Source organism: Echinococcus granulosus (genome assembly GCF_000524195.1).
Source record: "Echinococcus granulosus chromosome Unknown EG_S00025, whole genome shotgun sequence".
Classification (NCBI taxonomy): Eukaryota; Metazoa; Platyhelminthes; class Cestoda; order Cyclophyllidea; family Taeniidae; genus Echinococcus; species Echinococcus granulosus.
The window spans coordinates 82388-94973 of record NW_020170405.1 but is presented as its reverse complement, the minus strand read 5'-3'; the positions used below and the strand labels follow the sequence as shown (position 1 = coordinate 94973).

Below are 12586 nucleotides of genomic sequence, written 5' to 3'. Positions count from 1 at the left end.
AAGTTGTGCATAGAATGTGAGTTGGCATGGCTTTTAATAACATTTGATGGAAAGTAAGTTGTTAGTTTTGATTGTCCAACTTTTCAATATTCTTTGTGCTAGATACTAAAGTCCTTTTAACGCAGCAACAAAAGCTGCAATTTAAATTATTTAGTAACACAAACAAAACGGCGGGTTATTTTGCTGTCTAGTTCTTATATAAGGTAAAAAACAGAGTTTTAAATATTAGATAATGAGGCTGATTTTAGCGACATAACACTTCAACCAATAAGTGGTGAGGATATATGGCACTTGGTGCACAGTGATAACACCCGGCTGGCTGTAAAGTTTAGTTCTGTTATGGTATGCACTTGTGATTTGTGAATCATAAGTAATCCTTTCGCGTATTAGGCTGAATAGTTGTTAATGTCTTTTTCTTCCTTAATGTTTTCGTTGCTCTTAACTCATGGTTTCTTGACTTTGCGTACAATACTTCATTTTCAGAATTTTCTCGGTATCGGACAAAGTGCTTCCATAGATATTACTCTGAATAATCTAACCAATCGGAAATTGGTTGAGGTTAAGTCAGACCAACAGCAGACATGCCTTCTACCCGTGTTCTACAATGGCGAAAGTATCTCGGGTCAAGTCACTATCTCCCTGAAGCGGGGCAGTAAATTGGAGTATCAGGGTATCAAAATAGAGCTTATCGGTTACATTGACTTTTTCTCGGATCGGGGCAGTCGGGATGAATTTCTTAATCGAACACAGGAGTTGGCTCGTCCGGGGATACTCTCTCAGGCCTCAACCACATATCCTTTCCTCTTCGATAACGTTGAGATGCCTTTTGAATCCTATTCTGGCTCCAATATCAATCTCAGGTTAATCAAAGTAGCCATTTACCTGTTTATTGTACAAACGCATGAATTTATTTGGTCTTCAGAAGTAAAATTCCTCTAGCTGTGGCGGATCGATATTGTTTTGCCCAAAATTCTGGCTTATAATTAAATTTATATAGTTTCATTTCTTGGTCCCTTAATTTCCTAATTCCATCCTGGTTGCCGCTCTAATCTTGGTTACCTACCCTGTCTATTAAGTTAGTTCGAAACTGCACTAAATTTGTTAGTGTTTACGTCCCAGTAATTTTTCAGGTTAGGGACTCGTTAGCTTGTCATTTACTTACATCCCCTAATGCGACGTCCTATTTTGAAGTCAATCAATTTCAATTTTTAACAAGTCTTCATTACTTGTCCATATCTCTAAGATTCCGGTTGCAAACCATCGGAATGTTATATTTCCCTCATAGAGTCAACCTTTCGGATAGTCACAGACCCTTATGGTCTCTCGAAACTTCAAATCGCTTTTAAGCTGCCGAGGGTGCTGCGATGCTTGCATAAACTCTCACTGATTTATTGGCCCATCTTTTTAAGAAATTCATCTTACTTTCAGTATTTTCTTTCATTACTGAAGAATCAAACAGGTATCATTTCTATGGTTTTATTTCACATTTTGATTTTGCGCCATTTTGGCGATTTGTGTTAATAGGCTTTTACTATTTAGAGCAGAAACGTTTCCCTTCTTTTTTATTGCAATGTACCATCCTACTACTACCTACCTATCGCCGTTAGAAAAGGAAGTGTTTGCGCATTGGTTTTCCCTCTTCCTACTTTTTTTCAGGTACTTCCTGCGGTTGACGGTGGTGAAGCGATTCATGGATTTGACGAAAGAGCTGGACATACTCGTGCATTCTCACCATAAGCCCCAACAGCCCGACATCAACATCCAAATGGAGGTGGGCATTGAGGACAGCCTCCACATCGAATTCGAGTATAACGCATCCTGGTGAATGTGTACCTTTCATTTATCTCACTTTCAATAACTTGCCTAATATTCTGTCCTTCGGTCTTAGCGTTGAGTGCCATTAAAGGATTTGATTTCCCAGTCTAACCGCATGCACTTGCGTCGCCTGAAATCCGTCGCTATAAGCTAATTCCTCATTAAAATTCGAGGTACTTTTTCCTTTTTTAAATGCTCGTTACTGTGCTCTAGTGATATTGGATTACCGAGTTCTGTGACTAAAAGTGAAATACGGCCAGGCATTTGCTGGTAAATGGGCTTCAAAATTGCCTTCGATCCTCTAAGTAAACCTTTCTGCGTAAAATTAGAGTATTCAAATGGATGATGGTCTTTTTATTTTAATAGTTTGCATGTATTGTTAATGGTAGGAACACATTGCAATGCGAGAAAAGCTGAAATGGGTTGTCACCGTCTTTTGGTGCTCTCGTGAACTCCGTTTGCGTCATCATGGTAGTATTCATTCATGGATGGATCTCACGTGTTATTGGTTGTGCTTTGCACTGCATCAGATTTTAGTTTCAGTTGGAGAAATTCTGCTTTTTTACTTACAATTCATCGTGAGGAATGAAAACACTTTACTTGGAAATAATTTAGTTTTGCGGGAAAACAATACCTTTTATTTGTATATGTTCTCTGCTTAGATTTCAGCTTTCAGGTGACCAAATCTTCCCCATTCTCAGCGAAATTTTGCTCAACTTTCGTATTGCCAGTTGTCCAATTAACACAAAATTTATGGTAGTGAGCATATGCCGTTCTACTAAACTAGCCATTAATTGCTTTGTGAGTAAGTGAGTTACTCTAGTTGTGTTATGTAAACTCGTTTAAATTGTGTGTTCGGAAACGGGGTGGTCGAGTTTTTAGTCTCTCAAATAAAATGCAATATTTTTATGCGCGTTAATTGCGTAGTGAGTTATGTCAAGTTGCTGTTGTTGTCGTGGCTTGTGATTTCATTCACTCACAAAAAATAATACCGTAGTACCAACATTCTTCATTGCGTTTTCGTTTATTATATAAATTCCTCAGTGCATGGATGGACGCTCCAATTAGATGCACCGTAGGCTTGTTTTGAATGTAGCCGTTAAAAACCCCTTTAACAGACCCGTTTTATAGTTTCAATCTGAAAAAATTATGATTTAACCTGAGAAAAGATATCTTAGTTTCACATTTGATAGGTATTCTCTTTTCAGATTTCAACTTGAGAATGACCAAACTCTTACATCACCTAGTAGAAGGACTGCAAAACTTATGCGAGTCGCTCACCTTCACTTAAGCATTGTTTTTATCACACACAGTATACGAAATTGACTAGTGGCCTATCGCGAATTTTTGACATTATGTAGAGCGCAAAAGTGTATATGTATCAATCTCCTTGCGATTTTAGCCGACTATAATTTTTGAATCCCCAACTTTCCCAATAGTTAATTGTCAGCAGGTTTAATTGAGGCCATTGGTGATTCGATGTGCAGAGCTGTGTCCTACCCCAATTCATCGTCGACTTGGAGTACTGTACGGGTTTACTTTAAATTGCACCTCCTAAAATGTCACATTCAGTTGGTACCCTTTTAGAAGGTAATGTGGTACAGGTGACCCACGGAAATAATGGTAGTAGGCACGATTTGGTCGCTCTTTATAACATTAATCAGGCGGTTGGAAATTTTGTGTGTTTATCGGCACAGCCTGTAGAGGTGACTTGCTGTAATTTGTAGGGACTCATTACTATGTGTTCTTCGCTGGCCCATGTACCGCTTTTTCTACTTTGAGCCTTTGTAGAGACTCAGCTGAGCCTAGTGTGGTTCAGTCTTGACTACTTTAGTTAATCTAGTTTAACGTTGTTCCAAAGCTGGGGAAGTTTCTCCTCAAATCTATATCATTGTTTGTGAGTACAATGGTAGGACGTATCAACTAAAAATTGTTTAGATACATCGCATACCGGAGGATCTTCTATCTCTGTGCGTCAATGAATTTCATTGATGGTATTTACATCCACATCAACTGGAAAAAAGTTGTGGAAGCTACTAAGTAAGTTGATCCCACCCATACTACATGAAAGACAGACTTCAGTGACTTCATTTGTTCTTCACTTCTCTCGGGTGCGTTATAAAAACACTGCGTTTTAGTTTGCTGACTGATGACTGCCCGACTTATGATGAGAAATGACTTTTGCATTTTGCTGGCCGGTAAGCAAACAAACATCTTCAGATTTGTGTCCAGTTTGGAAAGGATAGCAGATGGTAATGGTTATTGTCTCAATAAATGAAACAGTTGAAGAAGTTATCTGCAATTATTTTGGTTTCATGAAAAAATTGCACGAATCTATTTGGTTGCCCTATATTTTCACCAGAAAAAAACGTAGTAAAAATGCGACTGGTGGGGGAACAGTTGAGTTTATTTAGTAATTTTTCCCATAAGTAAAGCTAACTTTCCTACTTCCTACTGGAGATCCACTTTTCCGCACTCAGCCTGGTGAAAGTTTTCCCCCTCACACATTATCCTGCTTGTTCAACATATACAAACCTGTTTCGGATCTGGTTGAAGATGTGACGATTGCCATTTTTTCACGATGATACGCAAAATTTTTCTGGCACAGGATTGTCATGACGCGCTGAATTATGTGATGTGCTGGATTGTTTAAAAGTACTACATTAGAAATCCAGGGTTTTGGGGCTCATTTATTAGTTCATTCCTAACTAACATTTTGAAATTGTGTTTTCCTTTGTTCTACGAATCTCCGAATGGATGAAAAACTACTCTATTTTAGAGTATCATTGGCTGAGAATTCTGTACGAATTTACTCAAATTACGCCTTCCAATTCTCATTCCGCTCCTTGGTGTTGGTATCCTTCATTGAAGTTGCACTTTTCTGGCAGCAGACTCCTTTGCGATCTTTTCCGTGCATGAAACGGTACCCCATTTTAATCGTGGTTGGATAGACTTTAAACATTGTTAGTAAATGACGATATTTCCCACCAATAACTTGTCAAAGTTGTACCCATGGAAGAAAATTTTCAAACTTGATTTGAAATAGGATGAAAAGGATGCAAGCTTCGCGGTGTATATCCGAGGGAAGGGTGGTGATGATACTTGAAGAAAGTGGTGGTAAGCAATAATACTGTCAGCAAAGGTAAGATTTTCAACTGATGAATGAGGAAAACAAATGACATGAAATGAATTTGAAATTGTGTTAGGGTTTACTGAAGATAGAAAAAAGGTTACGGTAACTAATGCTATTGACTGTCTATTTGTTTATTTGGCTCCCAGCTATCACTTGGAGGATGTGATAGTCGGTAAGATCTACTTTCTGCTGGTTCGAGTAAAAATCAAATACATGGAGGTGCAGATCCTACGCCGCGAGTCGACAGGGTTGGGTGCGGTGAACACCTTTACTGATATGGAAACGCTGGCCAAGTTCGAGATCATGGATGGCGCACCCGTGCGTGGGGAATGCATACCCATCCGTCTCTTTCTCGGCGCTTACGATCTTACGCCTACAATGAAGGACGTCAATCGGAAGTTCTCCGTTCGCTACTACCTCAACCTCGTGCTGCTTGATGAGGAGGAGAGGCGCTATTACAAACAACACGTATGTTAACGTTCTGTTCTGATTCCGTCTCATGTTTTTTCCCCGAGTGTATTACGAAGGAGGCATCATTTTACCTCCGCCTCGATTTAATCTTTTTTAGTGGATTAGATTTGCGGGTCGATCACGGGAGGTGTTGGGAAAATAAATTTGTATTGAATCACAAACACTGGTCTTTTGTGTCTCCTCAATGTAATGTGAAAATAAGCCTCCTATGAATAAATAGGCGCTTCCCTACTCTGTGATTTCCTACTTAGGTACTCAAACAATCAACTGCATACCATATCATCGGCGTTTTGCTCAGGTGAACCTTCATCATTTTTAAAACAGATTCACCCTGTGTTGATACTTCATCGGTGTGAACAGCACGTCGTTCCGCATCCTTTCCGCTTGACTTTGCCTGCTTTTTATGTGGATACGATTGTGAATCGGTCAAAACTTTCTTTAGTATTAAGATTGGCTCATTCTCTATGTATAAAGGCATAGTCACTGCCAAAATCACGTCGGTTCTTTCTCCTTTTTTCATTCTGATGTACATCGGTTTGGTTTCAGAAATGATGGCGATCACATTGAACCATAGCTGTCATCGATATACCAGATTTTAATTGTTTCGTTTAACCTTCAATTCGCAGCTGGCTTTCCAGCGCAGCTGAACTTATGACGCCTTAAATACAATTTGGTAAGCTAAATTAGCCTTCGCAGATCTGTTCATTCCGTTTTAACATACCTGACTCTCTAATGTGTCATCATGGACACGAGATGCCAATGTTATTTTTTCATTCAAACAATGGGTGCGTGTCACTAACAATTTTAAAGAATGTATTTAAGCGGTGATCATGCAAAGACAAGGCCATTCTGTTTTGATAGAGGTTCGGCCTTTTGAAGTAACCGCTTCAGTTTAATTTCACAGTCCAATTTGTGTCTTTCCTGTTTACCATGCCCATCAACAAACTTTTCTACCACAAATAAGACGTCGTTTCGTCTTTCAAATTCCTTCTGCTTTTTGCGTGATTTCCTTTTTAGTTTTATCGAGGGTATGTGGGATAAGCTGGATTCTGGACGCAAACCTGTTATTCCCTCTCATGACTTAAAAAAGGCTTTTTATGCGCTGGCAACTTGGCTACCACAAACAACATATAGCATTTTATCCTACACTGGTCTCGCCTGTTTTCCCGCGTGAATTTGATTTTGGCTGAATCATGATGTGATCGAATTCGTTTGGTAAAATTTTGAGCATGAATTTGTCAACCTCCCTGTACCATTAAGAAAGTAGGCTTACTCTGTGTTTGTAAAAGCATCGCTGCGACAAAAAAGCGTCACTCCATTTCTTCTCCAATTCCAATGATGATTTTGAACGGTTCTTATTTTTCTTAATGCGATCGAAAGGTAATGGTAAAAATTTGGCGGAACCCTGGAATGGATTTGTCAGTTTTTTTTGGTACTATTGAAAATCAAGTTTATCGTGATACTTATAGAAACTTTGGTACAAAGAGAAACACGTCGGTTTCCTACCTTCTCTCTGGTCTCATCTGTTATTTTTCGTACGTGCGTGTATGTGTGTGTGTTGGTCCTCGAACGGGAATTAACAGATCTCTTGTGCTTCTGTGCAAGCATTTCTACTCTCCATATGGGGCTTTACTGCTGCAATTTGCGTGTGATTCTGCACTCCCTGTCATTTCTGGCATCCGAGTTATGATCCGATCTTGATTTCATTACATGCGAAAGCACCATAATGATAAAAAGTGCTTTTATTTTCCCTGAACCCTGCGCTTTAAATCGCTATAAGACGGTTTGTCTTCGTTGTACAATTTTACTCCCATAAGTAGTGTGCAATCTTTTGTTCATTACCGCTTTCAAAACTCTGCAAGATTGTCCGATATTTGCGCGCAAAATGTTTGCCTCCACAAATGACGCAAGTCGGAATTGACACTCTCTAACTCTAGTTTGGACTGTTTTTTTGTATGGTCAAATATTAATGCTATCAAAATGCATTCAGAGCATTTCATTATCGTGGATTAGGATACATGTCTTTCTTTTGCCTCCACCATAGCAATCTCATCCCTTTGCAACGCATTCAGGCTAGTACTTTTTTTCTTACTCTTTTAAGCCACTTTTTACCCATATGTCACTACAAACGTATGGGTCAAGTTTTGCTGCTAAAATATGAGTCGGTTTTTTCCCTTGCCGACCCATTCCATTAAGAGGTTGTTTTGATTATCTACTAAATAGTAGTTGGTAGGTGTGCAATAAAGTGAGGTGAAAATTGCCTTTTGACATGTCTACTGTTAGGGTTTTAGGGGTAAGTCAATCACCACAGCCTATAAAAGATATTCCTATTTACAGTTGCATTGCTCGACGACGAGAAAAAATGCGGTTGGCCTCCTGAGACCAGGAGAACCGCAACTCTACTTTAACGTTCCAAATCAAGCCAGTCTCTGCTACTCACCAATTGGTACAATCAATAGTAATTAAAACATTACAAAAAGGTGTCATATATATACGCTTGTTTGGCATTGGTTACAGATGTGGTAATGAGGCAAATCTTGTGATTCTATTTTACCATTCTCGATGTACCTTGGCCGCAGTGGTGGTGCAATTTCCGACCTCTGCGATAAATACTGCCTAAAATTTCAGTAATATCTAAGGTAGTGATCGGCGGTGTTGTTTCTTACCTATTCACCGTCCTCATGGTGACACACCACCAACTCCATTATATTTGTCCCCTCAAAAACTGTCTTCACCAGTTGGCGGCCAAGTTAAACAGCATTGCAGGTAGGATGTTGTGGTAAAAAAAATTAACTATTTTTTACCCCTACCGATTGACCAAAAGCGAAGATTTCAGTAACTAACTGACACCCGCCGACTCTTCTGTTGTCTTCATTAGGAAACTGTTTAGCACTCACTGAGGATGTGAGTTTGTACACGAGTTCTAAAGCGTTTGACCACTTAAATGAGTGTTTTGTTAGCTCATTTCAAAGAAGAATCCGCATATGAATTGAATCTCCGCCTCATTAAATTGACTTCCAAGAGATGCTAATTCCTCATATTTCCAACAAATCCAAAGGTGGAGTTCAGATTTGTATCGCAGGCATACCTTTATTGTCTCAGGGCTTCAAAGTAAAACAATCACACTAACTGACGTCATTTTAGATTGGTAACGAGGGGTTGAATTCAAGAAGACTGTTTTTTTCTTCAATTTAATACACTTTTAAATGGAGGTAATGCACCTTATCATAACGCTTATTTGTATAATATAAAGCGACTTTATTTTTGCCCTTGTCAGGGAGAGTTACATTTCTATCAACACCAGAACTTCACTTTTGAAAGTCAAAGTCCATATAGGTTTGACTGGTTTTAACATGATTTTTGTAACTATTTTACATTTTCTTGATAAGTCCAAACTCAGAGGACTGTAGAGACGTGCAAATAGTGTCTGGATGATGACGCGGATATTTGGCTTTGTCAAATTGGGGTGGAGGGAGAACTAGCTCATTGTCACAAGAAACCGATTCCCTGCATACACATGCGTCTGTTGTCTGTGCAGGAGATCTTCCTATTTCGCCGCCCGGACAAGCGATTCGAGGCATTAATGCAGAGCCAACAGGCCATGGCAGTGAAGTCACAACCATACTCTCTGCCCCTCCCCACGGAGACAATTCCTTCCACCCACCCTACTGATGTCCCTGTGCTCCCTCCCCCCCCTGGAGACAACCCTCCGCAATCCTCCGGTGATGGTCCTATTATTCCCGATGTAACTCAGAATGGAAACGCTAGTCTCGTAAGTTTGACTTTTTTCTGAAGCTTTATAGCGTTTGAATCAGGTATCTATTACTATTGGATTCAAATTTGGCAAAGTCTTCAGCTGAAAAACCAACACGCTCGTTCCCCTGCTGATTCGTTTTGATCAGCCCACTAAGTTCATATTTTTAATGAAGCTGGAAACGGGTAACTGCCGCTCTATAAGTTCCCCTTGTCTTGCTGACTTCTTTTAGTAAATCCCAAGAGATTAAAGTTATAATGAAGGTAAAAACGGGAAATCCAGTATGGTAGTTTTGACAAATATGTAAATTAAGTGCATTTTTTGGCCAACTTGATTGTCATTTTTGATATGTTTTTCACTTTGCTGCTTCGTTTCAATCATTTCAACAGCTTAATTTACGATGTATCAAGTAATGCTGTAAGAAGAAGCACGATCATTTAGGAATGAATGTCTTGGCAGATTTATTTTGCTGGATTACCATGTAACGATGAAACAGGCTCTACTCCTGTACTTTTCCATTCCTACAGTCAAACTAGTTTTGCCGCTTCATTCGATCAAATTAGCATACTTTTGGCCCAGAACGCAATATGTGATGCTTAAGGAGAATCATAATGCCGTAACCAACTTATTTTTTGCTCTTGATAAATGAGAAATTATATGTTTTGTGAATTAAAATGTGATGTGAGCACCTGTGACTTCCTTTTTGATGGGAGCTTCTGGTAAGGACGCCTATGGCCTAATCGAGCTCGGCCACCTTGAGATACCTGTAGCGCCTCCTATCTTTAAGTCCAATCAACTCTTGTCAAAAGATTCGTTAGATTGGCAGAAATCTAGGGATGGACGTAATTCTGCAAATCATGTTAAATTTGCCAAAGGAATAGTTCGATACATCGTTACTAAATCACTTGTTCAAATCATGGTGAATTTATGGTACTTAGATGAAAATTTCTCCTTTCCCACTCTATTGCTTAATTCTTCCAAATTCATTATTGGCGTCTGATTTGGATACTTACTGCGTAATCTACCTCCGCTACCCCGCAATTTCTGAAGCATTTCCCATTTTATGATCCAACCGACTCATTTTGTCTCAATTTATTTACCAGCAACATTTGGTAGAGCGAGCTAGTTTGCTTTAAGTGCTTATTTATTAAGGGACCCCACTGTAACTCTAAGGACCCATGTCTTAGGTCATGGCTAAACAGTTCCAGAGTAGCACAAAGATGATACTTCGTGCAGAAGGGGTGTTCCCTCAAGCAAAATTGATGACTCGGAGGCGTTCAAATCAGAGCAGGACTTTTTGCAAGATCCGTTGTGTTATGAAAGAAGCTATGATCCTTTTCAACTACCTGAATCGGAGCTATAATTATGCCACTGAGGGTTTATTTCGTTTTTCTTAAGATTAATGCAGCTTCACGTAATGACACAAACGGAATCGAGGATGATCCAACTGAGGAAGTCAGTGGTGAAATCGACAGCTTTTCCAAGGAACTAGATAAAGTAGAGGAAAAAGCGGACGGTGCAGCGACCATCACAGCAGCTGTGCCTAAGTGCGAGAGCTACAAGAAAGAAGGGGAGGAGCAAGTGGAAGTGGAGATTGATGTTTTCAGTGGTCTCTCCGACCACGAAGACGCGTGCGACGACGGGCTCTCGCGCGAACAGCGTAGTTTCACTCGCTACGAATCTCCGAGGGATGCGGAGGGTAGAGAGGAGGAGGGGAATGATGGAGCGGCGAAGGAAACGGTGACCAAACCTTCACCTTTTGACTCCCCAATTTCTGCGATCACTTGATCACCTTCCTACCCCTTGTCTTCCCTTCCACCTTTTACTCAAATTCCACCTGGCAACCGTTGATTTCTTCTTTCTCTTCCGTCTTTTTTGTAAAAGATTGATTTTACCCCGTTATCTGATTTACTCACACGGCCTCCTTCCCTTCCTCTTCCATGTGCGCACGCTAGTCTCCAGATTTGGTGTGAATTCAACTCCGATCGGTGGTCATGCCGTTGCTGATGTTGTGACAACCACGATTCAATTTACTCTTAATTCTTGGCGCACACGCACACACAAACGCGAACATATGCATCGCCTTCGCAACTCCGTGTATCCATTGTCTACACATTATGGGATTTTGATGTGGATAAAGCCGAGATTTTGGCTGCGAGTCTGTGCTGGCGCACATTCTGATTCAGGCGAGCATGCCATTGGATCAAAATTTCTTCATAGTACTAAAATTGGGATGGGACCTTGCCCCTCAAACCACACTTCAGTGAGTTGCAAGGAATCAATATTTGAGCGTGCATTGGTCGTAGACACTCTGATTAAGTTATTTTAGTCGCGAGGTTGGCTTCCCTCCTGCCGTGCTCTGATTATTGCAGCGACGACTTATACAAACGTCATTGTACTTTTAATTTGACACAGAAAACCGGTGTTTCCTTATAGATGTTAGTCTTTTTATTGTGAGATATGCGATTTCGTGGGCGTCAGTTCTAGACTCCCCTTAGTGAGGAATGGTTTCAGCGATGGAACGACGAGGCTCCGATAATGTACGGTTGTAGGTTCCATGTTTAGGGCAGGATTAGCCCGCATCCATCCTCTTGGGAGTGCAGTAATGCTTTGTGCATTCGTGTTTCGGAAATCGCAGAACTTTTATTGGAATGTAATTGTTTTTTAGTCACTAGTTTTAAAGATCTGCAAAATTTGCTGACTGGGAAAATTCGAATACTTATACTCCCTACATAAAGCACCTTTCCTCCACTTCATTGAGTTGTACATTATGTATGACTCATTGAAAAAGGCAAAGAAACGTAAGCCGTCAAAGTTTACGAGCCCATTCGGCACTTGGTTTTACCGTACTGGAAGAGCAGAAGAAAACGGCAGCTTGTGAATTATTGCATTGTTTTTGAACCGCATTGTAAATGTGCTGATGTGGCAGGTAGCCGTTGGGCGATATCATATTCTATTTTCACGTCAGCTACTTTCTAAATGTATTAAACCAACATTTAAATGCAATTGAAGTGCCTTAGGATCATATTGAGGGGCTAAATTCTGACTAAGCAGTCAATCGCACTTGTAGCGACTCGTACCAAACAATCGCGATTCCTCCTGGTCCGCGGCAGGTTCTGGAACCTAACTTCGCGAATTTTTGAGATGTTGCCGTATTAGCAAAACTGAATAACGGTCTGCAAAAGCTTAGAATACTCAGTTTCGACACTGGTAGGTACTGGGCGTGAATCTACAGTATCAGGCCGTGTAGACGACCACACGCACCTATTACCTGGCAATTAACGAGAGCTGAACCCTTGACTCAGGTTGGAGAGTTGCACTGGATCACTATGGATAAAGTGGAGTCATATCCGCCGAGCCCGCTAGACGTTTGAATGTCTCCTAACTCCGTCCGGTACCGATGACCGAGGCAG

The 12586-nt window shown here is 40.4% G+C and overlaps 1 protein-coding gene across 1 annotated transcript in view; it reads left to right on the top strand. All coding sequences in view use genetic code 11, as the record gives it.

Annotated features, from left to right (window-relative positions):
* EGR_04148 (Vacuolar protein sorting-associated protein 26) overlaps positions 1-10961 on the top strand; it is a gene marked incomplete at both ends in the record, with an annotated part of 11451 nt that extends 490 nt beyond the window's left edge. The window contains 6 exons of the mRNA XM_024493397.1: positions 249-342; positions 484-860; positions 1657-1821; positions 5095-5416; positions 8958-9191; positions 10572-10961. Coding sequence (XP_024352098.1) covers positions 249-342; positions 484-860; positions 1657-1821; positions 5095-5416; positions 8958-9191; positions 10572-10961 — 1582 coding nt within the window. The remainder of the gene's footprint in view (positions 1-248; positions 343-483; positions 861-1656; positions 1822-5094; positions 5417-8957; positions 9192-10571) is intronic.
* Positions 10962-12586: the final 1625 nt, after the last annotated feature.